Source organism: Hermetia illucens, chromosome 2 (assembly GCF_905115235.1).
Source record: "Hermetia illucens chromosome 2, iHerIll2.2.curated.20191125, whole genome shotgun sequence".
Classification (NCBI taxonomy): domain Eukaryota; kingdom Metazoa; phylum Arthropoda; class Insecta; order Diptera; family Stratiomyidae; genus Hermetia; species Hermetia illucens.
The window spans coordinates 161,653,678-161,679,125 of record NC_051850.1 but is presented as its reverse complement, the minus strand read 5'-3'; the positions used below and the strand labels follow the sequence as shown (position 1 = coordinate 161,679,125).

Genomic DNA, 25,448 nt, shown 5'->3' with positions numbered 1-25,448 from the left:
CCAGAAGTACAAAATTTGGCATGGATGTAAGGGATAACGTAATGCACGATTTGGTCTAGTTTTAAGAAATCCAACCATTACAAAGTTATAGGGGGTGAAACTTTGCTATTTTTTTTGTGAATTTCGTGCATTCTACAACCTGTATGACGTCATCATCACATATCAATCCGTCAATGCCACAACGAAGTGAGTTCAAATGAATGGGGTCGTAAAGAATTATTTTATTTTAGTTTTTTAGTCATTTCTATATCAATATCAATTACTCCAAACAGACATGTAGGTATATAGCACATATATGCGTGCTAATGAAGTTTGCGAGCAGTGTCTAATTCAGATAGATATATTTGTACATTAAACCAGCCATATTTAATGTTTTTGTGCACGAAGTAAATCGAAAATATGGGTACAATCAATTTATATAAGTATATATATGTACAATATTCGGAAGTAGGCAGCTTGTTTATTTGGCTGTAATATGTACGTGCGTCTTGTAGTTTGGAAAAATATGAGGGAATAAGTTGGATTTGTAGCTATATACGGATAGAAAAATATGCGTTAAAGCTTCTTCCATAAGATGAATACAAAACCTTTATACCCGAAGCACGAGCTTCCGGTATTCCGAATTGTTTATTTATTTCTGTCGTGTCGTTCCGAGTGAGTATTAGCAAAACTCTAGTGTCGTTTTCAGTAGGCGCGCTCCTTGAAGATGGACACCCTCTCGCCGGACCTTTATTGAATGGCTCAGACAGAAATTGGATAAATGCTACATTCCCTCGATTTCATAATTTTATTCAATCCAATAATTTACTTCAATCAATTTATGATTCTTTATAATAACTCTAGCAATTAATCTTATTAAAGAAGCTTTCAATTCTTCGTTGTGCCCAGAATACAATTTACTATCCAAAAGTTGGTTGCAAAATTTCAAAAGGACGCTAGTTTCTGTAAGCAAAGAAACATTCTGCTCAAATATAAAAAGCAACGCTAAGATTTGAGTGGGGTCTGATATTTTACTGATATCTGCTAAATTTAAAAGATAGTTTTCATCCTCAACGGACAATCTTGTTTGTGATATAATTTGGCTGGAATTGATAATCTGATTGTAGCTGTTGGAAAAGACGAGATGTAAAATTCGACTAGGAGTTATCAATTTTAATAGGGTTTTGTTTGTCTCACTAGAAATATCTTGTAATCGTTGATCGAGATAGATTGCAATCTGAAATTACAAAAAAAAAACGCTTATATTGTCTACCCAGATGTTGAAAACAGAATGCATGTACTTAAGAAAGTGCAAAACAATAAAAGAAGAAACCTGAATGAAGATTTTTGCGGAAATAACGTGCAATGCTTACTGACACTGTTCGCTTTTATCTGGTATAACTATGGCGATGAACTTTACATATTAACACAAAACCGAAGCCACTCAAGCCTGTGGATTTATAATACTTGCAAGTTGGAAATTGCAACACGGATTCTGTTCATTATTCGTGCAGACAATAATCGCAGAGATGAATGCCGACCCCTTTCTCTGTGGGCGTTTTATGTGTGAAACAATTAACTTATATTGTTTCTTATTTGTTTTGCATTTCCGTCTTAGCACTTCGAAATAAAGCAAGTAATATATGAGGAGCAAACTCACATTCCGCTCGAATAAATTTTCATTGCACTTCTTCAGCCATGCCAATTGTTCGCTATCATTTAAAGAAATCGTGCAGAATTCCTCGTTGCACATACTCTTGAAGATTTCATTGACTTCAAGAAGTAGTTTTTGGTCAACCTCCATTGGAACAGTCTCTTCTTCGAGCATAGTGCAGCAAACCTGCCAATTAATGAAATAACAATGATATAGTCATATGTGGTATGAATATGGATTTGATTTACATATTCGCTGTAAGTGGAAATCATAATATGTACATGTACATATATACATACATATGCACTTCCTTTTATAGTGAATACATATTACTACATTACCTGATAAATTGATAAGGCCGACCAGAATTCTGTTGGTGTAATACTAATGCGATTCACTTGGATATATGTGACTATTGAACTGATTTTCCGAAGAACCGTCGGAAAATATTCAATACAATTATCTTTTCCATGTTTCATTATCACAGAAAAAATATGGATAAAGCTTTTTGTAGTGTCATTGAATATGTTACATGCTACTTGTTTTAGGTTTACAAAACGTTCAATATCCCCATGGAAAAGTGAATTCGATATAAGCGAATCATGCTTCCCGACGTATTGATTTGTAATTGCTGCAGTGACCGTAATGGTAATCAGAAGTTTTGTTCTAGTTTTCAGAATATTGCTGCAACTAAAGCATGAGATAAATTAGAATTTAACATATCGTGAAAATTCAAGTCGAAGCTTACGACGTTTCCTTCAAGAAGATGATCAAACGTTCTATTCCATTCTGCTGCAACAATTTTCTTGAAATTTGAAATACTGTCTTCTTGCAAATTTTCCAAACTGTCCATAGAATTTCATTAAATGTTGTCACTAGGAAATCCGCAAAAAGTATATCCTTAGTATCCTCCTAAAGCAGAAAGAGTTCACTTAATCCTTATTTTTTAGATTCAACTTCACGAAACAAGCACAATGACTGTTGATTAGCCCAGTAGTTCAATTCAGTGTTAGCATTCGAAAAAGTATAATACATCTAGACTGCCAAGACCTTCCACGCAGCATCTAAAAGACAATTAGGGCGATGTGGGTAGAACACGCCGGGAAGATTCTGAGGCTGATCACGACTAATGTGGGGTCGAGCAGTGCACTGCAGGATTGACTGACACGGAAGATAGCTTCCTGAGGCCAACCTATCTCTCTTTAAGAGTGAGCTGTCTCTCCTCTAGGACGATATGCGGCTTTTCAGGGGCCGAGCCTGTACGAGGTGATTCTATTATTAACAAAACGCTGCGGACCTAAACGGAGGAGTCGAAAAACGCCTCCTCCAATCCAGAGTGTCATACGAACCGTGCCCATTGGATAGTTTGCAGTCGAGGTAACTGACAGTATTCAAACGGAGCCTCACTGATACCTGATTGCCTCAACGAGTAAGTTAGACCGTGTGGGGGGGCTATGGCACAGCGGACCTTCTAACCTCCATACTCGTGGGAATTAAAGGAGTACCCGTATTAAAATAAAAAAAACTACTGCGAGGACAACAACCAACAAACACCACTGCTCAATAAGCAGGGACATGCAGAAGCACGTCTGAAATAAATATATCAGACGTCAGGAAGGAGACAGGTCTCAATGGCGCAGCAAGTAAGGTGGAGGGTAAGATCATCTACCCTGATCGTGAGGAGTTCCCTGAAGATCCCTGAAGGCAATCAAAAATCGGAACTATCGATTTGGAAACATACCTTTGCACGTGCACAAGGAAAAGCCGAGAAAGGCACCTCGGAGTAGACACCAGGTGAAAAGCATACCGAGGTACCCGAATAAGTCTCGAAAACCATAGAGGCGGAAAAGACTGAATCAACCGGGGAAGTAGACCTGCTGCCCAGGGAAGAGCAGAAGTTGGACGACATAGATCTAGGATTTCTAGGGCTCAGGATGGACAGCGTCGCGCAGGAAAGCGTCATGTTGGAGGAGGAGGGCGATACTCCGACAGTGGAGAAGAGCTCCAAACAATAACGGAGCCAATGGCCAGCACTAAGATAGCCCAGATAAACCTCCACCATGCGAAAGCTGCATCCGCGGTAATAGCAAGGGCAAGTTAAAAGAGAAAAAATTGGAATAGTGCTGGCTAGGAGCCCTGGATACACCGGAGGCAGATTCGCGGTCTGCAAGGAGGAACCATGCAAGTAAATTGGGACTCCTCTTGTGAAAAACCAAGAGCTTGCATAATTCTTAAACGTAATTTAAAACATATATGTCTTTCAGAGTTCCTGACCGGGGAACTTGTGGCTGTCCAAGTCTCATTGGAAACTGGGAGGGGCATTCGAGAGGCAGTCGTGACATCGGGATACTTCCCAGGAGACGACATCCGGGTTCTACCGGAACAAGTCGCCAAACTGGAGAAGTACTGTGAAAACAGAGCGTTACCACTTCTCCTCCTGCGATGCGAACGTCCATCATGAAGTTTGGGGAACAACCTCTCGAAATTATTCTTACTAATAAATTGAAAATATATAACTTAGGGAACACTCTAACATTAGTGACAAGCACTAGACAGGAGGTAGGCATAGACATAACTCTAGGAAATACTCTAATGAACGGGCTGGTCAAGAATTGGAGGATGTTGGATGAGCCCTCCATGTCTGATCACATAATAATCAGATTCGACATTGAAGGTAATTCCGAAATAAAAAGAATAATAAGAAATCCCACGAGAACGGATTGGGAATCCTATGTAACGCACCTGAGCCCATGTTGTTGTTCAGGTGTGGGCGGTGACATCAGGAGCGAACTGGAACTAGAAACAGTGATGGAAAACCGCAACACAGTCGTCATTGACGCATATGAGGGCAATTGTTCGGCTAAAACAGTTAAATCATCAAGGGATGTACCATGGGGGAACAGGAACCTGGCCAGAATGAGAAGAGAAGTACGAAAACCCTTCAACCGGGCAAAATAAACTGGGGACTGGCAGACGTACAAAAATTCACTGGCTGCGTATAGCAACGCGATCAGGGAAGCAAATTGGAAGAGCTTCAGGGAATTCTGTGGAGGCTTTACAAGGCTGTAGCCAAAGACGGGGCAATATCCTCTGTCAGTTTGAAGAAGGAATATAGAACATTTACCGAGAATGAGGAGGACAGAGTACACCTGCTTGTCAGCACTCATTTCCCTGGGTCCCACCCCACGGCCGCAGGCGATAACATTCTGCCTGACACGCCAACAACGAATAAAAGGGGAAGAAAGAAGAACTGGAAACTAGCAAAAGAGGTATGCTAAGAAGTTAGGGTAAGGTGGGCAGTGGGAACGCTTAAACCACTGAAATCACCCGGAGTAGATAGCATTTTCCTAGCACTGGGATATATACCAAGGGCATAGACGTGGGCAAAAGTGATGCGAAATTCTGATCTTTTATAACTTTGTTAATAATAGTCGGATTCCCTTCAAACTTCTCAGGATTATGTTATGTAATTTTGTGATGATGAACTTAAGGGTGGCTTTCCGGTGAATTTCCAAAACAAGTTGTATATTATTAACTTTATTTATGCAGATATCAGAATGGGATATATGTTGAGACCCAGAGAACCAGACCTGTTTCACTTTTTGGAGCACACATTTTGTGTCCTATCTTCCCTATGTTTCACCCAATATCATAACAAGTCGAGAAACCGGAAGCTTGACGCTTCAGGTATAAAAGGTTTTGTGTTTCCCTATGTGAGGAGCATAACGTAGTTCTCCATTGGCTTATAGCATTGACCCGAGATATTGAAATCGTTCAGTTCTGGACAGGTTACTGCCATTGCCAGAACTCAGCGATTTAAGTATCTCGAAGGGCAGGTTACTGCCATTGCCAGAACTCAGCGATTTAAATATCTCGCGTCAACGTTATCAGCCAATGGAGAACTGCGTAATGAAATTGTTTCACGCATTAATGCAACCTGGATGAAGTGGCATTCCCCAACTGGTGTTCTTTGTGATCAACGTGTCAGCGCACGTCCCAAATCTAAAATTTACTGCAATGTCGTCCGTCTGCCACTCTCTATAGTTCTGAGTGTTGGCCGACTATAAAGGACAATGAACGGCGTCTTGCGGTAATAGGGACGAAGATGTTGTATTGCACTGGTGGCGTGACACGTTTTGATTACATCTGAAATGAGAATATCCGCGATCGATATGGGTTTGCACCGATCGTGGAAAAACTGCAAGAGAGGCGTTTTCGATGGTGTGGTCACGTAATTCACGCTAACGAGAATTCAACAACCAGTATTGATCAGAACATCGAAAGCAATGGTAAGCAACCAAAAAGCCGGCCAAAACAATGGTGGCTTGATACGCTGGGGATTTAAAGGTCTCGTGATTACATCCTGATGAGGCATTTGATAAAATAAAATGACGAAACCGATCATCACGAGCCGACCCCGCTTGTGAACTGAAGGCTGAAGAAAAAGAAAAAGATGTGAGGAGCGACGAGTGCACGACAGCTCCGTGTAATATAGCTAAAAATTCCATTGCCCTCTATTTTCTAGAAAGCGATTTAAATAAATCATTTGATGGAAAGCCCTGTGTTGATAATGGTCACCCTCATACGCTTCACGCCCTGAGTTTAATATTATTAGCGAATGAAAACAATTTAACCAACATCAAATATAAAAAAGGGCTAGGGAGAATTAGATTCTTCTTGAATGGAATTTTAATATTTCACTGGAATTTCAATTATTCTCGTTAATTATGACGTCATCTATATCTTATTTGTATGGCTTAGGATGCTGTTAATTAGCACGAAATTGATAAGTTTGAACTGCTATAACTTTCCCACTAATAGTTGGATTTTCATGAAACCTGGCATGTGTATGCACGCGGCTGTCCTCTATGTCGGTGCAAAATTTAGTACACTTAGGATGAACTTAAGGGGAGTTTTTTAGTCTATTTCTAAAAGTTGATAATATACTATTAGTAAATTTTTTGAGCAGATACCGGAATGGGACATCTCTCGAAGATTAGATTTCACATAAGTGTTTTACACAAAACCTTTAAAGGGCTGCAGATAAATAGATTCTTCATAAATGTGACTTTAATATTCCACGCGAATGTCAATTATTCCGGGTAATTATGACGTCAGCATCTGATTTTCATGGCTTTGGAAGCAGTAAACTCGCGCGAAATTGCTAAGTTTGAACTGCTATAACTTTGGCGTTAATTGCCTGATTTCTATGAAATTTGGCGCATATACACGAAATATTGTCCTCTATGCTGGTACAAAATCCGGATGAATTTAAGGGGGGTTTTTCAGTAAATTTCTAAAAAGTAGTAATATACTATTAGTAAGTTTATTTGAGCAGATATTGGAATGGGACATATTTTGAGGCCTAGATTTCATCTAGGCGCACCACCCTGATTTTTTTCGGATTTTTGGCTTGCGTAGTTTCCGAAAATGAGTCCTGTCTCACTTCAAATGCGTACATTTTGACTCCTTACTCACGCACTTTGCAATTTATGCCAAAACTAATTTTCGGAAAGTACAAATCGAGACCTTTCATTTGATACCCTTCACAACTATATCCGGTGAAAAAAAATTTTGAATCCCCCTTTTGCATGTATGGGGAGCCCCCTTTTAAACTCCACCTAAATTTATGCCACTCGCTGTATGCATGGGATTTCATAGTTCCCATCTGTCCACCAAATTTCATTTGGATCGGTATAGCCGTTTTGGAGAAAAATGCGTGTGATAGACAGACAGAAACACAGACAGAATCGATTTTAATAAGGTTTTGTTTTACACAAAACCTTAAAAAAGACCAGTTTCGAAAAGTACTAGCCCTTTCATTCATTCATTCATACCCCACATGACCATGTTCTTCTTAAAATTCAACACAAAATGGCGCCTATCGTTGCATGCAAAGGGACACACAGACCACATGTTCTCCCCAAATTTCGTAACAATCGATTCAACTGTTTCGATTTACTCGATTGTGACAGATAGACGGACATTGAACCGATTTTAATAAGGTTTTGTGTTTACACAAAGCTTTAAAAATCAACCAGCTGGAGTAAGCAATATTTTTGGCTGAGAGGTCAATAAATTTGACAAAAATCAAGTGAGCACTAAACACATACGTATATATTGTACTTACAAATAAAAATTTCCAAAAGTAGTTTTCGAAAAGATGCACTAGAAATTGGAGAAAACAATCTCTATCGTACTCGTTGGAAGTGTGAAAACTGAAAACAAAGTCATTAAAATCAAAAGTGGATATAAGATGATTGCTGCTTACCTCGTTATATTTATCAAAACTTTGATGACTAAGTAGTTTACAATATATCCCTTCTCAACATCCAACTCGCTCAAACAACACTCTGCTACGGTGTAAAATATTTCCAACACTAGATGAACCAAAGATTTTCGGTTTTTGTTGACAAGTACCTCGTGCCGTTTCAATATCAGTAGAATTTGCGAAAGCATTAAAACAACGGAGAATTTACATGGTTTGCTAATAAAAGGATTCTTAAATACTGATTCACACATAATTAGCAAAGATTTAAGGGTCCATATATCATCTTCTGAGATCTTATGCTTCCGAATATTATGTTGGAACCTACAATGAAAGGAGAAGAGAATGGTCTCCGTTTAAACCGTGTAATGTGTTCCTCCTAAGATTTGCAATAATCAACAAACTCTCCCAGAAATCTTAGTAATAACGTATCAGTAACAGGGGTCAAGCAGTGCATTGCAGGATAGACAGATGCGGAATATAGCTCCCCGAAGCCAACCTATCTCTCTTTGAAAGTAAGCTCTAGGGCGATGTTTAGCTTTTCAGCCGCCAAGCGTCTCGTTTACCAAGACCGTTAGTGAGTGGTGATAGCCACACCCTGTACGAGGTGCCCCTTCTATTCACAAAACGCTACGGATCGAAGCTGGCGAGTCGAAAAACACCTCCCCCAATCTCGGGTGTCATGCGAACCGTGCCCTTTGTATAGTTTGCAGTGGGGGGTAACTGACTGTATTCGAACTGCATCACCTGGTCGCCTTAGTGAGTTTGCTATCACTTCGCTTTCCAGAATACAAAAACACATTGCCCGAACAAGGAGAAGAGTACTCTCCAGAGTCCCATCATCTTACTTCACTTAGGCTTGAGTTAAAGAAAGCGAACATTCCGGAGATGTTCCATACCGTCGTCGAGTAGTGTACGCACATTCCAGAAACCGTTTCGTTTTCATTTTCGATAGCCAAAATATTCGGCGTGAGGTTAGCCCCTATCCGAGTCTTTGTTGACGTTTCGGTAGCAGTAAACAAATTTCCATCCCTTTCAGTCGCCCCTTACGACTTACACGAACCTCAAGAAAATCATGAGGGAGATAGGTACAATACCCATAGCTAACAATACCTATTATGGGAACTACAATCACCCTCTCAAGATACAAAATTTCTAAGTAGTTCGTAGCCCACTTTCTCCGCCACGTATTTCCGCTATTGTGGGAAATAGCTACATCAATGATATATGTGAAGCGATTCCACTTGACTTCAACTTTGAGATCGGTGAAAATTTCTCCTATCTAGAGGAAAAAATCACAACCGATAACAGCTCTGACGATGAAATCCGTGCAAGGTTGTTGGCTGCCAACAGAGTCTATATCAGCTTAAAAAAACTGTTTCGCTCGAAATATCTCACCATAGGGTCAAAGCTCTTACTGTTCAAGACAATGATCCTGTCAGTTCTCATGTAATCCTCGGAGAGTTGGGTTCTTAGCAAGCAAAATTGCGAATTCTTGTCCATGTTCGAGAGAAGAATCCTCCGAAGATTTTTTGCCCTCCTACATGAGAATGGACGATTCCGTAGCCTACATAACGACGAAATCTATGAGCGATACCATGACCGTCTGGTTGTGGATAAAATCCGGCTAAACAGGTTGCGGTGGTTCCGTGTGGATGATGATGCAGCCCGGAAAGTGTATAAGGGCAATATCTATGGTAGAAAAAGAAGACCCTGCCTGAGATGGAGGAATGGCGTAGGTCAGAACGCCAAACAGCTTTTGGGGATATCGAATTGGTGGACCTCGGCGCAAAACCGGGATGTCTGGAGTTCCTTATTAAGGCAGGCCTAGACCGGATACCGGTTGTTGCGCCGTTGATGATGATGAATAGATTTAGGGGTGTGCATAACAAGGGATGCGCTAACATCGGGCTCGAAAGGGATCACCACCTGGAACGAAACACAACAGCGGAATTACTGCGTGCGTGCGGAGCGAGAGGGCTGTCAAATGAAGTTCATTACACGGACTTGTGTGAAGCAATAAACAACAACTCCGATGCGCAATGCGGTACGCAACAAAGTTGGTAAAATTGAATATTTTATGTTATGAAATTCATACAATTAAATGCCACTAAGAGAGAGTGCACATACCTCCAGATTAAATTTATTTCTATGAATGCAACGAAAATAGTGCTTTCCGCAGTTTTCAAAAGGAATTCATTCAAATTAATTACATTCAAAAGTAGCGGCCGAAAGCGAAAAGCGCCATCAAATTACCAATGGCGTAATCTGTCATCAGAACGAACTTGCTGACGTGGAGCGAAGTTTGCCGGCCTGAAATCTTCATTGTACATTAAAGCTGCGTGCGGTCCGCAGCTTCTCTCGTCCGCATTCCGCACGAATCGTAATTGTATTTCCCGCTTCACGTTCGCTTGTGTATTGCGTCCGCCACTTCTCGGTTGGAGAGCTGTGACTCTCCAAATTCAATATCGACCGATTGTATGATCCAACTGTCGCTCGACAGTGGGAGAGCTATTTTCCTCATCGGATGGCAGATACATTAATATGCAGGTCGTCGGCTACTCCGCAAAGGGGCGTCATAAGATCTGGCGGAATCTTGAAAATGGATCGGTGAACGGAACGAGTTGAAAGCCGCGTGATACGCTCGAACTCCTATCTCGAGCGAAATCCCGAAAAGTTCAACATAATAAAATGGAATTTGCTATTGCAGAAGATGCCCCAGAACGCGATGCTTTCAGAAGTGTATACCACATCACAAAAAACTTTCCGTTGGATGGAATGGCTAGTCACCATAATAGCGGCTCCTCCAAACAAACAAAAAATCATCTTGATCATCAATGCACTCAAACGGAGTAAAGCCGTTGGGCTTGACGGTCTTCCCACAGAATTATTCATCGATGCACCAGCAGTTATTGCGGATCTGCTACTTCCACTTGTACGGAAATCTTGGCAATTCGGGATCTCTCCAAGAGAGTGGAAGATTTTGTTTTCATCAAATTGGACAGGTATCTACGTGATCCTTGCGCCACAAAATTAAGGCTAGAATAATCCTGGAACGCAGTATCAAAGAACATCTCGAAAGCTTGATCGACAGAGAGCAGGCTGGTTTCTACTTCGAGTCCTCCTCCATTGACCATATCAGCACTCTTCCGATCATTTTAAAACAGTGTGCGGAATTTAGATCTTCGCTTAACGTGCTCTTCTTCGATTTCGATAAAGGTTTCGATAGCGTGAGCAGGACGAGTATCAAGCGTGCTCACGCGGGAGGGCCACTCCCGACAAACTAATAGCTATTATCAGAATGACATATGGTAGCACAAAATTTCATGGACCATGTGGTCCATGTCCATGGACCTCGATGTCGAGGTAAAATATCCGAGGGCTTTGAGGTTCAAAGCGGAGTCCGCCATGGTGGTAACGTCCCACCGATGTTATTTCTTCTTGTTATCGGTGACGTTCTTCATGCTGCCGTTTTCGTGGAACAATTCAATGGACGATGACATCTTCTCTCACCGGGTAATGGACCTTGGCCACATGGGTTTGCATTTGGAGAGAGAGGCAAGTAGAGTTGGTCTGAAGATAAACACCAACAAATCCAAAGTTCTCAGCCGGGCGGGACATCGCACTCTGCCTATCTGCATTTATGGGCAGAGCATCGAAGGCGTCGATCAATTTGCATATATAGGAAGCATCGTTTCTGCCGACGGTGGTATCGAACTGGATGTTGCCCGACGCATTCAGTGCTAGGTCTGCTTTCACCACCTTGTCTAAAGTCTTGAAATGCAGTTATCTCAACACTAAGATCAAATTGAGATTATTCTGTGCTAGTGTTCTTTCTGGGAGTAGCACAGGGAAAGCGACTCCCACTGTCATTTGAAGACCCACCGATAGTGTAATAATTACCGCTATACTTCATTTAGCGGTCAAAGGGTAGTATAGGTCCCAGGGCGAAACGTGGATTGGTGGAAAACGCCTGCTGAACGAACACCAACAGCTCTACTACCAAACACTATCTCCACCTCCACGTGGTGATTGCTGGGAGTTCTTTCTTTATGAAAAACTGCAAACGGAGAAGGATGAAGGCGAGTCTCCCGCGCCTAAAAACGGGACCAAATGTACCAACTGGTCCTCCAGGTTGGGGGTTGGGTAGGGCTGACAACCCTACACGGAAAACTGATGTTACGAAGCCACGAATGGAGCCTCGGACAGGATGGATCTTACAACGATGAACCCGGCAACGACAACGGATTAACGACTTGCGCATTTTCTCATGGAACGTACGCTCCCTGTACAGACCGAATGCTGCTGAGCAGCTAGCCGATACCCTGTTCCAATATAGGGCTGATGTAACAGCGTTGCAGAAAATGCGTTGAAATGCGTCTTCCTGGAGAAGAACCACAATACTATATATTATAGTAGCCATCCAGTAAACCATGTGCTCGGGGTAGGTTTCTTAGTCAACAAAAAATGAAACCTGTTGTTATCGGGTTTGAAAATATAAGCGAAAGGCTATGCACTCTGCGTTTGTGAGGCAAGTTTAAAAATATAAGCGTCATAAACGTTCTCGCCAATACAGAGGAGACTGCAGAGTCGGAGAAGGATACCTTCTACGAGGCAGTTGAGCGGATCCCCAAGTATGATTTTGATATCAGAGATTTCAACAATCAAGTAGGGATGGAGCCCCTATTCAGGCGATAGGTTGACTCCCATAACTTACATAAGGATACCAATGATAACGGATTGTGCATTATCCAGTTAGCAGCATCACACGAAATGGTTGTTGGAAGTATCTAGTTTGCGCGGAAAACGGTTCACAAACATACGTGGGCCTCTTCAGACGGGACCACTTTCAACCAAATTGACCACGTGTTGATTGAACGCCGCCACCTCTCTTACCTTGAAGAAAGTCAGAACATATAGGGGGGTCAATATAGACTCAGACCATTATCTCGTTGGCATGGTGCTCGGAGCTCAAATTACCACACCACCTACAATCCCCTCTGACAATCAGGTGAGAGTGAGAACTGAAGCTATCCACAACACAGCCCTCCACAACGCCTATAAGAGAGAAATAGATGCCGCAATAATCGCAGTCAACAGAGGTAATGGAGATGAAGCATCAACAAATGATCTTCACAACCACCTGAAGAACGTTATCGTTGATACGGCCACAAACATGCTTGGCCCCAGCCGCAAAAAGAGTCGGAACGGCTGGTTTGACGATGAATGTAAGCTAGCAATGGAATGCTGCATACCCAGTAATGTTGCATTCTCAAAGAACGCGGGCACGCGCAGAGACTTATCACGAACTCTGTCGAGCGGAGAAGCGACTTCACAGACGGAAAAAGGAAGGCTGGGAGAACCAACAAGTCTGTGAACTCGAAAAGTACAGGGAGCAACCGCACCAGGCGCGCAAGTTTTACCAACAAGTCAGCAGGATGAAGCCTTATACACCACGATGCTCATCCTGCCGTGACAAAGAGGGAAATCTGATTTCCGACAGAATGGGCATATTGGAGCGATGGGTTGAGTACTTTGATGAGCTACTGAACAACCAGAACATCGGCGAGTTAGAGGTCCCGCCAACTGAAGACGACGGACAAATACTGCCACCACCAAGTTTAGGAGAAACAGTCCGTGCAATTCATCGGCTTAAAAATCATAAGTCGCCAGAAGCCGATGGAATTACAGCCGAATTAGTTAAATATGGAGGCGACCAATTACACCAAGTGGTTCATCAACTTGTGCTCAAGGTATAGGACAGCGAATCAATGCCTGACGATTGGCAACGAGTCATTATCTGTCTCATACATAAAAAGGGAGACATCACACAGCGCAGCAATTATAGAGGTATTACGTTGCTGAGTACCATCTATAAGATATTCACCGCTATCTTGCTAGGCCGAATAGCCCCATACGCCCAGAACATCATTGGCCCATGCCAAAGAGGCTTCACTCCAGGCAAATCAGCAACAGATCAGATTTTCTCTCTGCGGCAAGCAATGGAAAAACTGTTGGAATATGGACAACAGTTGCACCATCTATTCATCGACTTTAAAGCCGCCTATGGTAGTATAGCCAGGATAAAACTGTACACGGCCATGAGAGAATTCGGTATCCCGACGAAATTGATAAGACTGACTAGGCTGACCCTGACCAATGTGCGAGGCCAGATGAAAGCAGCAGGATCACCCTCAAGACCATTCGACATCAACAACGGTCTACGACAAGGGGATGCGCTATCATGCGTCCTCTTTAACCTGGCCCTCGAGAAAGTGATCCGTGATGCTGAGGTAAATGTGTAGGGTGCGATCCTCTTCCAGTCTACCCAACTACTGGCCTATACTGACGATATCGACATCATGGGAAGAACCACCCGAGTCGTACAAACTGTCTTCATCCAGATCGAGCAGGCGGCGAGAGATCTTGGGCTGCATATCAATGAAAGCAAGACAAAGTATATGGTGGCAACGTCAGCATCGAAAACCAGCCAAACAACAGCATCAAACTGCACTGGTCAAACGGGAAGAATATCTTTGAGACCGTAGATAATTTCTCCTATCTAGGGTCGAAAATCACAACCGATAACAGCTACGATGATGAAATCCGCACAGGGTTGTTATCAGCCAACAGGGCCTATTTCAGCTTACAAAAACTGTTCCACTCAAAACGTCTCACCATAGGGTCAAAGCTCTTACCGTACAAGACTATGATCTTGCCAGTCCTCATGTATTCCTCGGAGGCTTGGGTTCTCAGCAAAAAAAAAAACTGCGAAATCTTGGCCGCGTTCGAGAGCAGAATCCTCCAAAGAATGTTTGGCCCCCTACATGAGGATGGACGATCCCATAGCCAACATAACGACGAAATCTATGAGAGATAACCATGACTGCTTGGTTGTTAATAAAATCCGGCTCAACAGGTTGCGATGGGCGGGTCACTAAATCCGTATGGATGAGGATGATCCAACCCGGAAAGCCTATAAGGGCAATATCTATGGTAGAAAAAGAAAAAGAAGACGAGGCAGACCCTGCCTGAGATGCAAGGATAGCGTAGGTCAGGACGCCACATAGCTTTTAGGGATATCGAATTGGTGGACCTCGGCGCAAAACCGGAATGTCTGGAGTTCCTTATTAAGGCAGGCATAGGTCGGATACCGGTTGTTGCGCCGTTGATGATGATGATGTTGATCCTCTAAGCGACTTCGGTGTCTTTCGGCCACTGTCTATACTACCTTTTCCTGCCCAATTAAAAGTCGCCTAAAATTTCTTTCTTAAATTATGGCCTGAATTTATCTTTACAGCCAATTTCATTGTTTATGTTCTCCACTTACCTTTTTAGAAGAATTTCCACCATAAACATGACTTCAACAAATTCCACTTGCACTTCTGGAAACTCCGCTGATTTTGTGAGGAACACCAGGGCCCTTGCTATATTTTTCAGGACCTCCCAAAACCCTTCAAAGAATTTTGGATTTTCTGAAATGTTACAGAGCAGCTTCAGAATCACCAACAAAGTCTCAAGATTTGATGTTAATCCTTCATTTAATGTTGCGATGACATCCCCTTGACAAAGTTGCTCAATAAGAAGATTCCTGTCCTCGGGACTAACACAATTTGTTAAAAAATCAAGGATTTCGATGTAGATTTGTTTTTGTAAAAAGTGATTTTGCTTCAAAAATGATTTCTTCAAGCACAGAAGAATGGATTCCATGTTCGCGGGACGACGTTTTCGCTATTGAAATTACCAAAGGCTACTCCATAAGACAAACGACTGCTGTGCAACCGGAAATGGACTCTTTTGAACATGTCCTTTATTTAAGGAGACGACTGTTTGTCCCTGATTTAGGCGTTTATGCTTATTTCCGGTTCCTATAAGCAGTAATCTGTTGCTGGTAGGGAAATTCAAATTGCACGCTGTTAGTGTCTCACAGTTTGAGTGCCGCTGATAGAATTGTAGGGATTCTGCGATGACAAGAAGTCAGCTGTCATGAACTTGGACTGGATATCTGTTTGTAAACAAACAGTACTCCTTTGAACAGTTTCGGATTTAAGTGCGTTTTCGGATTAGGACGTTTTTAGAATTATGAGGGAGTTCTGTCGGATATGCTTCGAAGCTGCAAGTCTTTTTTCAATTTTCAACGAATCCGATGACGAGCGCATATGTGATAAAATACAGCTCATAGCGAACGTTCAGGTGAGTTTTGTCCTTCAGCAAATACAAGTTCGCTTGGTATAATATTCTAACGGATCCAATTCACAGATAAACCAAGAAGACAATCTTCCACAATATATTTGCCTACAATGCTTGGGTAAAGTTGAAGGTTTTGTAGAATTCAGAAGGAAAATTGAAGAAAGTGATGAGCAACTTCGGAACGGTTTCAGTCATGCCGAAGGCACAGAAGAATGCGTTTTCGAGCTGGAAATAGTCCCTGACAATGATGACTCGATAGCTGAACAAGACACAGAGTACCTGGCAATGAATGGAGATGATCAAGACGCTGCCACCGATTTTGAGGAGGCAAACGACCCTGCAATGAACTCTCAAATCCAAAGCGTAACTATTGATGGAAGCCAACCAGCGAACTTTGAATCCTCCCGGCTGATAAGTAGGACCTCAATAAATTTCTTTCAATGCGATATCTGCGACAAATTATTCACAACAAAACTCCGCCTGAAATCCCATATTCGCCAGCACCAAGACGAAAAACGGTTTCACTGCGAAATCTGTTCAAAGAGTTTCACAGCCGCCTACAACCTTCGAGTTCATCAACGACTCCACACTGGCGAAAAACCCCACAAATGCAACTTTTGCGACAAAGAATTCTCTCAATCCGCCGGGCTGATAGCCCACGAACGCTTACATACCGGCGAGAGCCCCTTCGAGTGCCAGGTGTGTTCGAAGAAATTCAAAACTAGTTCGCACTTAAAATACCACATGGTAAAGCACACGGGCGAGAAGAACTACATATGCATCACGTGTGGTAAAGGATTTGCAGGCAAAAGCGATCTCATCCAACACGGGAGAACACACACCGGGGAACGACCGTACGGATGCACGGTTTGCTCGAAGAACTTCCTGCGAATGTACCACTTGCAGCGGCACATGCTGACCCATTTCAACGAGAAAAATTTCAAGTGTGAGATTTGCGATAGTTGCTTTACTCAAAAATACGACCTCAAACGACATATGCGGACCCACAAAAACAAGGAGACGGAGTTAGTGGATAGTTTGTGACGACTTTATTTCTACTCTGCCTGCCAGTCTCGCTACAGTACCTAATAGAGATTATTTGGACACTACGTCATATTTGCCTGCGACCGATAAGCCTGAATGAAGCATCCTTTGAACGAGTTGAGTCTTACATCGATCTCTCCTTCCTCGAGCTGAAATCAAATCCAACAATTAAACATTCCCCAACGCCCAGGCAAGCTTACCTCATCAAATTGGTAAATTTCGTGGTAGCAGGACGGCGAAATGCATTGCCGTGTGCAGCGGACCCTTTCAACCCCATTCAAAGTATCACAACGTGGACTCTGCTCACATGATGTCTCGAACTCTCGAAAAGTCAGCTCCTAGGATGAGAAAATAGTTAAATCTTTTATTAATAAACTCAAGACATTCCGGCGTATTCACGTTTTTGTTATTTTCCTTGTAGCCGTACTCAGGGAAGTGGAAAACAGCATCCGCGGCCCTAGTTCGATGCACCCCAAACACAATCAAGTACAATAGGATTATTTTGTTTCTCAGATTTATCGAAGGTGGTTTATCAGTTGTCATTTTGCGTGCCGTGCGTAAGGACCCGGGATCCTTTTGACGTAAAATTGTAGGACATGCGCACTTTTTCCATCTCCTAAGGATGGAAAGCTATACTGACTTGCAGGACATTTTGATTTTAAATTTATTCAGTATTGATTCAGTTAAAATAACTACACCAGCTTAGAGTAGAGTATATTGGTTAGACAAAAAAATATACCAAAGGATAGACATTATCTTTCAGTATTAGGCGGTCAAGGGGTAGTATAAGTCCCAAAGCGAAATGCGAAATGGCACCCTCGATAGAGCATAAATACCTGCTGAACCAACACCAACAGCTCTACTACTAATCCCTGCCTCCACGTGGTGATCGCTGGGAATTCTGTCTTAATGAAGAACTTCAGACGGATGAAGATGAGTCTCCCGCGCCTAAACACGGGACAAATTGTACCAACTGGTCCTCCAGGTTTGGGGTTGGGTAGGGTTGACAACCTTACATGAACCGAAGTTAGGTAGCCACGAAAGGAGCCTCGGATTTGATGGATTTTAAAACGATGGATCCGTCAACGAAAATGGAAAACGATTTGCATAAAAAAGGAACTGCCCAGCTACTAGCCGATACCCTACCCCAATATAAGACTGATGTAACAGCGTTGCAAGAGATGCTTGGACAGAGGCCGGTTTCCTAGAGAATAGCCACCACACCATATATTGGGTTAGGGAAATAGATGGCGACACTTAAACATATCTTGTGTTGTACTTATCACATCGGGCCATACTATACAGCGATTTGAAGACGATCTGCGCTACAAGTGTCTCTTTGACAGTGTTGTGATCGTACGTTTCAGTCTCAAGCTATAGCGCGTCAAAGATGGAGTCCACCAAGGAAGAAATTCGTCATATTTTATATTTTTACTACCTAAGAGGTAAAAATGCAACGAAGGCGGCCGAAAAATTTGTGAAGATTATGGGCCCGATACTGTACTGATTCGTGCAGCACAGCGTTGGTTCGATCGATTTCGTTGGTTCGATCGATTTCGTTCTGGTACAGTGGATGTCGAAGATACACCCCGTACTGGTAGACCAATCGTCGTAGAAACCGATAAAATGGTCGAAATCATCGAAGTAGACTGGCATGTGAGCATTAGCTCGATTAGCCAGAAACTGGGTATAGACCATAAAACCGTTTGGAACCATTTGCAGTAGATTGGATTCCAAAAAAAGCTGGATGATTGGGTGCCACACGAGTTGACGCAAAAAAATCTCTTGAACCGAATCAACGCCTGCGATACACTGCTGAAACGGAACGAGTTCGACCCATTTTTGAAGCGGATGGTGACTGGTGATGAAAGGTGGATCACGTACGAAAATCTCAAGCGAAAAAGATCGTGGTCGAAGCGCGGCGATCCGACCCAAAAAACCGCCAAGCCCGGATTGAGGGCCAGGAAGGTTTTACTGTGTCTTTCGTGGAAGGGAATCATGCGCTATGAGCTGCTCAACTATGACCAGACCCTCAATTTGTGTAAGCAACTCGATCGTTTGAAGCAGGCGATTGACCAGAAGCGGCCAGAATTGGTCAGTAAGAATGAAGGACAACGCTCGGCCTCACACATCTTTGATGACCCCGCTACATCTTTGATGAAGCTACAAGAGCTCGGATGGAATGTCCTATCGTACCTATCGTATAATCTGGACCTAGCACCAAGTGATTACCATCTCTTCCGGTCCATGCAAAACGCTCTTGGTGCTACTAAGTTGGTCTCAAAAGAGGCTTGCGAAAACTGACTGCCTGAGTTTTTTGCAAATAAAAAGAGGGGGGGGGGGGATAATGAAGTTTCCTTCTAAATGGCAACAAGTTTGCGAACAAAACGGTGCATATTTGATTTAGATCGGATAATTCTAAGTATGTTAAATAAAGCGTCAAATTTCGATCACAAATACGACATTTCTTTTTCCCCAACCCAATATTATAGTGGCTATTCAGTAAATCATATGTTCGGAGTAATCAGCCAAAAATGAAACCTGTTGTTATCGACTGCAATATAAGCGAAAGCCTATACACTCAAATTTGGAAATATAAGCCCCATTAACGTTCACACCCCTACAGAGGAAACTGTAGAGTCGGAGAAGGATACCTTCTACGAGGCAGTAGAAAGAACCATCGAAGCTAGCCCCAGGTATAACATTGTGGAGGAGCGAACAACTTGCAAGTGCAAATCGCAGTCGCCATGACATCGAAAAACAATTTTTGAGAGCGAAAATTGGTTTTCGGCGTCATGACAGAATTCAGTAAAGAATCGTGTAGGAACCGGGCAGTTGAGTCGTGGAGAAGAGAAGAACGCCTTCAGTACAAAGTAAATGTATAAGTTGTTTTTCGAATAGAAAATTACTACTAGCGACGGAGACGGTGTTGAGTTTCAATTCATAAAAACTTTTTGTTAGAAATACCGCCGCATATTGGAGCGATGGGTTGAGGATTTTGATGAACTGCTCGACACCCAAAATATCACCGAGTTGGAGGTCTCCCCAATTGAAGATGATGGACAAATGCAGCCACCATCAAGTATCCGGAAGCTGGCGCTTCGGGTATAAAGGCTTTGCGTTCATTTTATGTGAGAATCTTTCTTCTATTTTGAGGCCTAGATTTCGTAGAGATGCACTAGTGATTTTTTTCATATTTTTCGGGTGGATAGGTTCTAAAAACGAGACCTGCAACACTTTTTGGAGGTCATGTTTTGAGCCCTCACTCCCTTTTCACCCGATAGCAAATATGGGACCAGTTTCGAAGAGTACTAATCGAGCCTTTTCATTTGACAAACACCATAGCCTCATTCTGTAAAAAAAAATTTTATATCCTCCATTCACATGTAATCGGGCCATCCTGGGAGAATAGATTGCACTGCATGACGTAGCCCGAAAGGTAGCTGTCGCCCCTCATTAATGTGTGACCTATCTACTGCCCAAACAAATAAACAGAGTCTAATATCCTTTTTGTCAACGATTTTCGTTTATTTTCCGAGTACGTATTTCTGCAGCCACTTGCTGCCTTCTTCAGCGGAATAATATTATAATACGTATTCGGAAAATAAATGAAAATCATTGACGAAAAGGAAATTAGAATCTGTTTATTTGTTCCAACATGAATTCTGTCAATACAAATATGCCGGATTCAACATGCAATACTATCTACTTGCGCTTTCATGTACGAGTGCCGGACCTGTGCGCCAATCAAATTCTTCATTTGAGATAGTGCCTGGCCAACGTAATCCGATAATACGATACAGACAGGTATTAATCAAAGCTTGGAGCTCTTGGGTAACATGGAGTTCACTTTCCGTGTGCTACTCCCATATAGAAACACAGAAAGAACACTAGCACAAAATAGTCCCAACTTGATCTTCGTGTTGAGATAACTGCATTTCCAGATTTTCGACAGGGCAGCGTAAGCAGATCCAACGCTATTCATGCTTCGGGAAACATTCAGTTCGGTGCCACCGTTAGCAAAAACCACGTTTCCTATATATACAAATTGATCGACGCCTTCGATGCTCTGGCCATTAATGCAGATAGGAAGAGTGCGATGACCCATTGGACTGAGAACTTGGGATTTGTTGGTGTTTATCTTCAGTCTGACTCTAATTGTCTCTCTTTCCAAATCCATAGCCATTTGGTTAAGGTCCACGACCCGATGAAAGAGCACAGAGGAAAGATGTCTTCTTCCATTGAAATCCTCCACCTCCTCCGGACAAGGTAGCATGAAGAACGTCACTGATAATAAGAAGAAATAATATCGGTGACAAGATGCAACGCTGGTGCTGCTTTGGATCTCAAAATCCTCCGAAATTTTACCTCGGTACAACACGTGACATTTTGCGTCATCAATGTCACTCTGATAATAGCTATTAATTTCTCCGGAATGCCCCTGCTGCGTAGAGCATTCTAGATACACTTCCTGTTCATGCTGTCGAAAGCTTTCTCGAAATCGATAAAGAGCAAATGCACTGAAGATCTAAATTCCGCGCACTGTTCCAAAATTATTCATAGCCCGCTCTCTGTCGATCAAGTTTTCGAGATGTTCTTTGATGCATTCCAAGATTATTTTCGCGAGGACAAGGAGTATGTAGATACCCCTCGAATTGTCATACTCATCGGATGTCATACGGTTAAGAACCGGTGGTGAGGTATTCTTTCCACCTCTTCAGTTGTTCATTATCGTGGATGAGAAGTCGACGAGAAGTCTTTCGCAGGACTAGCGAAATATTTGCGACCACATCCAAGCTCTATTGTGATGCGGTATGCATTTCTGAAATCATTGCGATCTGCGGCATTTTCCACTTCCTTGACCATTGGAAATTCTCTCTTGCCACGGGATTTCGCTCGGCATCGGAGTTCAAGCGCGCCACGCCCACCATCACTCGTAGCGATCAGTAGAGTCTTCAACCCCTTCCGTCCGAGAATCGGATTCCACGATTCCACAGTCAACCAGATCTTTTGACGCCCTTCAGGACGTGGGCGACAATCTGCGCAAAAACCGAGAAAAAAGCATTTTTAATGGCGGCCCAATACTCATTGATATTCTCAGGTGAATTACGCGGCCATCACATGGTAATCCCTTTCGAAGCCAATGTCAGTGCCTCTCTGGTTACGCGCATCCAGGAGGCAACTCTGATCTATTCTGATCTACTGAATCTACTGCTGATCGTGAAATAATTGGTCTGATTGCTTGTACTATTATTAACTTTATTTGAAGAAATATCAGTATGGAGGGAATTTCGGAGCCTAACCTAGTGGCAACCTCTTGATTTTTTTCAGATATTTCGATTGAGTAGTTTCTGAGAATGGGCCTGTTAAAGGAATGATCATTTTCAACTCCCCGCACTCCCCACCTTTCCAACAAATGTCAAAACTAAGACCGGCTTCAGAAAGTACTAACCGAGACCTTTCATTTGATACCTAAATTCCGCATGTCCATCAGGGTGGACCGAATTTGTCCTTGCAGCTTACACACCAAAGATCCTTTGGATCAAATTAGCCTGTAAGTCTACGCACCATGGCACATTTATTCTGTAAAGAGTACCTTATATTTAGTGCAAAATTACACACCTACAATAATCTAATCCTTTCATTTATCTATCGAACTGACTTAATCCTTCATATAGTTGACCTTATCGTCGGCATGGTGCCTTCACTCTCGACAGTGGTAAGAGTCGCGATGAATTCGATGGACGATATTGTCAACGCAGCCATGGCATCATCCTCATCTTGCACAGGTACTGCCTCCTTACGGTTCGCAACAAGCGGTCAAGGCGCCAGTGAGACATTCATTGACGCCTGCGCCAGACATGACCACTAAAAGGGAGGCTAACGTAACGGCGACAAAGGCTGTCATGTAGAATAAAAACCTCGAATTTATTTCTGACGGGGGTTGTATTTCCCGATTTTTCTTGAGTTTACGATTGGAAATTGCCGAACACCTTCCAAAGTGGTAAGGTCGCTCTCCTACGCGAGACACATTTATTTGCGCGCAATGCATAACTTATTCAGGAACAAGAATGGAAATGACCGCATTTGCTTTCGTCCTCAATAGGAAAACAGAATAACTCCGATACAATCGCGATCCACTTTTCACATTTAAGTGGCTTTGATGCGGCGGAGCTTCAATTTTCTCCCTAGGCGACCAACTATCTCCCATCCTTACAATTTTCGATCTCCTCAGGCACAACACACTCCGCACTTGTCACCTTTTTCCTCTTTTCCTTTTGTTTTTCCTAAAAGAAACAACTCCTCAGCCATGTAGCGCGACAAAGCAGAACAGGGCGCCACACGGACAAATTTCCTTTCCGTAGCAGAAGTCCGAAGATTCGAATTTGAAATTTAGAATTTTATTTTCAAATTGGAATATTAGAACCTCGATAGCGGCCAGGAAAATTATATCGACGTAACACGGTTTCTATAAAGTGGAGGAGGAGGAAGTTTAGCTATAATTCCAAAGGCATAAGCTGAACATTCGGTACTGGTGGGAGCTTTGTAGATTTCTACAGCGTCCACCGCGTCGCTATTAGTGGCATATTGTTTGAGCACTGAGCTTGTCCTAACGTCAGTTGAAGTTCAACTGATCGTCACAATACAAGCATTCAGATTGATCAATTTTCAATCAACAGTAAATTTAGGAGTTATTTTCTGAGTGTACGTAACAAGAGAGGCGCTGACATCAACCTCGAAAGAGGCCCCTGCTTATGATCGCTTATGTTCGCTTGCGTGTTTCGTCAGGCACTTCTGGTAGGGTTAGAGAGCTACGACCCAAAGTTCAACATCGATCGCTTATTGGATCCAGCTGTCGCTCGATATTAGAAGAGCTATTTTCCTGATCGGACGGCAGATATATCCGCCAGAGAATATCAATGAACATTGGGCCGCCATTAAAAGTGCTCTTTTCTCAGGTGTTATGTCGGTGGTTGGCCACATCCCGAAGATGCGGCATAAGATCTGCCTGACTGCAAAATTATGGAAGTGGATCGACGAATGGAAAGGATTGGAGGCACTATTAATCGCTGCTAGTGATTACGAGTGTGATGCGATCGAACTCCGATACCACCCGAGATCTCGGAAAGGCATTCCGGAGAAACTACTAGCTATTATAAGAGCGACATATGATGTCACATGTTGCACCGAGATAAAATCTTAGAAAAATTTGGCGGAGTCCGCCAGCGATGCATCTTGTTACCGATATTATTTCCGGAGACGTGGAGGAGTTCAATGGGCGATGACATCTTTCTTTAAACACTTCAACTATGCTAATGACATCTGTTTGCTCTCTCACCGGATTATAGACCTGGATTTGAGAAGAGAAATTATGTAGAGTTGGACTGAATTTAAACACCATCAAAGCCAAAGTTCTCAGTCTGACAGGTCATCGTACTCTTCCTATCTGCATTAATGGGGGGAGCATCTAAGGCGTCGCAAAATTGCGAACTCTTGGCCGCGTTCGAGAGAAGAATCCTCCGAAGAATTTTTGGCCCCCTACATGAGGATGGATGATTCCGTAGCCTACACAATGACGAAATCTATGAGCGATACCATGACCGTCCGGTTGTGGATAAAATCCGGTTCAATAGGTTACGGTGGGCGGGCCACTTAATCCGTATGGATGAGGAAAGTCTATAAGGGCAATATCTATGGTAGAAAAAGAAGGTGAAGAAGACCCTGCCTAAGATGCAGCGACGGCGTAGTTCAGGACGCCAGACAGCTTTTAGGGATATCGAATTGGTGGACCTCGGCGCAAAACCGGGATGTCTGAAGTTCCTTATTAAGGCAGGCCTAGACCGGATACCCGTTGTTGCGCCGTTGATGATGATGATGATGATCTAAGGCGTCAATCAATTTATATATTTAGGAAACATGTTTTTTTGTCGACGGTGACATCGAACTGGATGTTTTCCGACGCATTAACTGCGCTAGATCCGCTGTTATCTAAGCACGAAGCAAGTTGGGACTGTTCTATGTTGTTCTCTTTGTGCTGCTGTATGGGAGTACCACATGAAAAGTGCCCAAAACTGTCACTCTAAGGCTCCAAACTTTCGTGAACATTTGTCTACGACGTATCATCGGAGTACGCTGGCCTGACAATTTCAAATTAAGAAATTGGATGACACACAAGCCTGTCACCCGTGAGCGATGTGAACGGAAGGCGCAAGTGGCAATGGCAAAATATTAGAGGAAGAACGCGGGCAACGCGGGAAGTCCTGGGGAATCTTTAGCGTATTTCAGCGAACCATGGGTGATGATTGATGCGTT

At 42.8% G+C, this 25,448-nt stretch overlaps 3 protein-coding genes across 3 annotated transcripts; 1 reads left to right on the top strand and 2 right to left on the bottom strand.

The window, feature by feature from the left end:
* Positions 1-773: 773 nt before the first annotated feature.
* LOC119649252 lies at positions 774-15,635 on the bottom strand. Its single transcript, XM_038051319.1, has 7 exons — positions 15,232-15,635; positions 7,905-8,225; positions 7,764-7,851; positions 2,382-2,545; positions 1,975-2,323; positions 1,640-1,819; positions 774-1,216 (listed from the first exon to the last, which is right to left on the bottom strand). The coding sequence occupies exons 1-7, from the start codon at positions 15,609-15,611 to the stop codon at positions 788-790; spliced, it is 1,911 nt and encodes a 636-aa protein (XP_037907247.1). The 5' UTR covers positions 15,612-15,635; the 3' UTR covers positions 774-787.
* Positions 15,636-15,878: 243 nt separating this feature from the next.
* Positions 15,879-17,529, top strand: LOC119650224 (oocyte zinc finger protein XlCOF6.1-like). Its single transcript, XM_038052801.1, has 2 exons — positions 15,879-16,094; positions 16,161-17,529. Exons 1-2 carry the CDS (start codon positions 15,984-15,986, stop codon positions 17,133-17,135), a joined length of 1,086 nt encoding a protein of 361 aa, XP_037908729.1. The 5' UTR covers positions 15,879-15,983; the 3' UTR covers positions 17,136-17,529.
* Positions 17,115-17,729, bottom strand: LOC119650225. The gene is made up of 3 exons (XM_038052802.1): positions 17,535-17,729; positions 17,336-17,473; positions 17,115-17,284 (listed from the first exon to the last, which is right to left on the bottom strand). The coding sequence occupies exons 1-3, from the start codon at positions 17,676-17,678 to the stop codon at positions 17,198-17,200; spliced, it is 369 nt and encodes a 122-aa protein (XP_037908730.1). The 5' UTR covers positions 17,679-17,729; the 3' UTR covers positions 17,115-17,197.
* Between the last annotated feature and the right edge of the window lie 7,719 nt (positions 17,730-25,448).

What these genes read in the sequence shown, in the direction of transcription:
- LOC119649252 (XM_038051319.1), bottom strand. Translation starts at nt 15,611, where the DNA reads ATGGAATCCATTCTTCTGTGCTTGAAGAAATCATTTTTGAAGCAAAAT. An exon ending in ATCTTCTTGAAGGAAACGTC is followed by an intron (nt 2,324 to 2,381) that starts GTAAGCTTCGAC and finishes CTCATGCTTTAG; the next exon opens with TTGCAGCAATATTCTGAAAA. An exon ending in AAAATTTATTCGAGCGGAAT is followed by an intron (nt 1,217 to 1,639) that starts GTGAGTTTGCTC and finishes TTGTAATTTCAG; the next exon opens with ATTGCAATCTATCTCGATCA.
- LOC119650224 (XM_038052801.1), top strand. Translation starts at nt 15,984, where the DNA reads ATGAGGGAGTTCTGTCGGATATGCTTCGAAGCTGCAAGTCTTTTTTCA. An exon ending in AGCTCATAGCGAACGTTCAG is followed by an intron (nt 16,095 to 16,160) that starts GTGAGTTTTGTC and finishes TCCAATTCACAG; the next exon opens with ATAAACCAAGAAGACAATCT.
- LOC119650225 (XM_038052802.1), bottom strand. Translation starts at nt 17,678, where the DNA reads ATGACAACTGATAAACCACCTTCGATAAATCTGAGAAACAAAATAATC. An exon ending in ACAAGGAAAATAACAAAAAC is followed by an intron (nt 17,474 to 17,534) that starts GTGAATACGCCG and finishes TTCTCATCCTAG; the next exon opens with GAGCTGACTTTTCGAGAGTT. An exon ending in AAATTTACCAATTTGATGAG is followed by an intron (nt 17,285 to 17,335) that starts GTAAGCTTGCCT and finishes ATTTGATTTCAG; the next exon opens with CTCGAGGAAGGAGAGATCGA.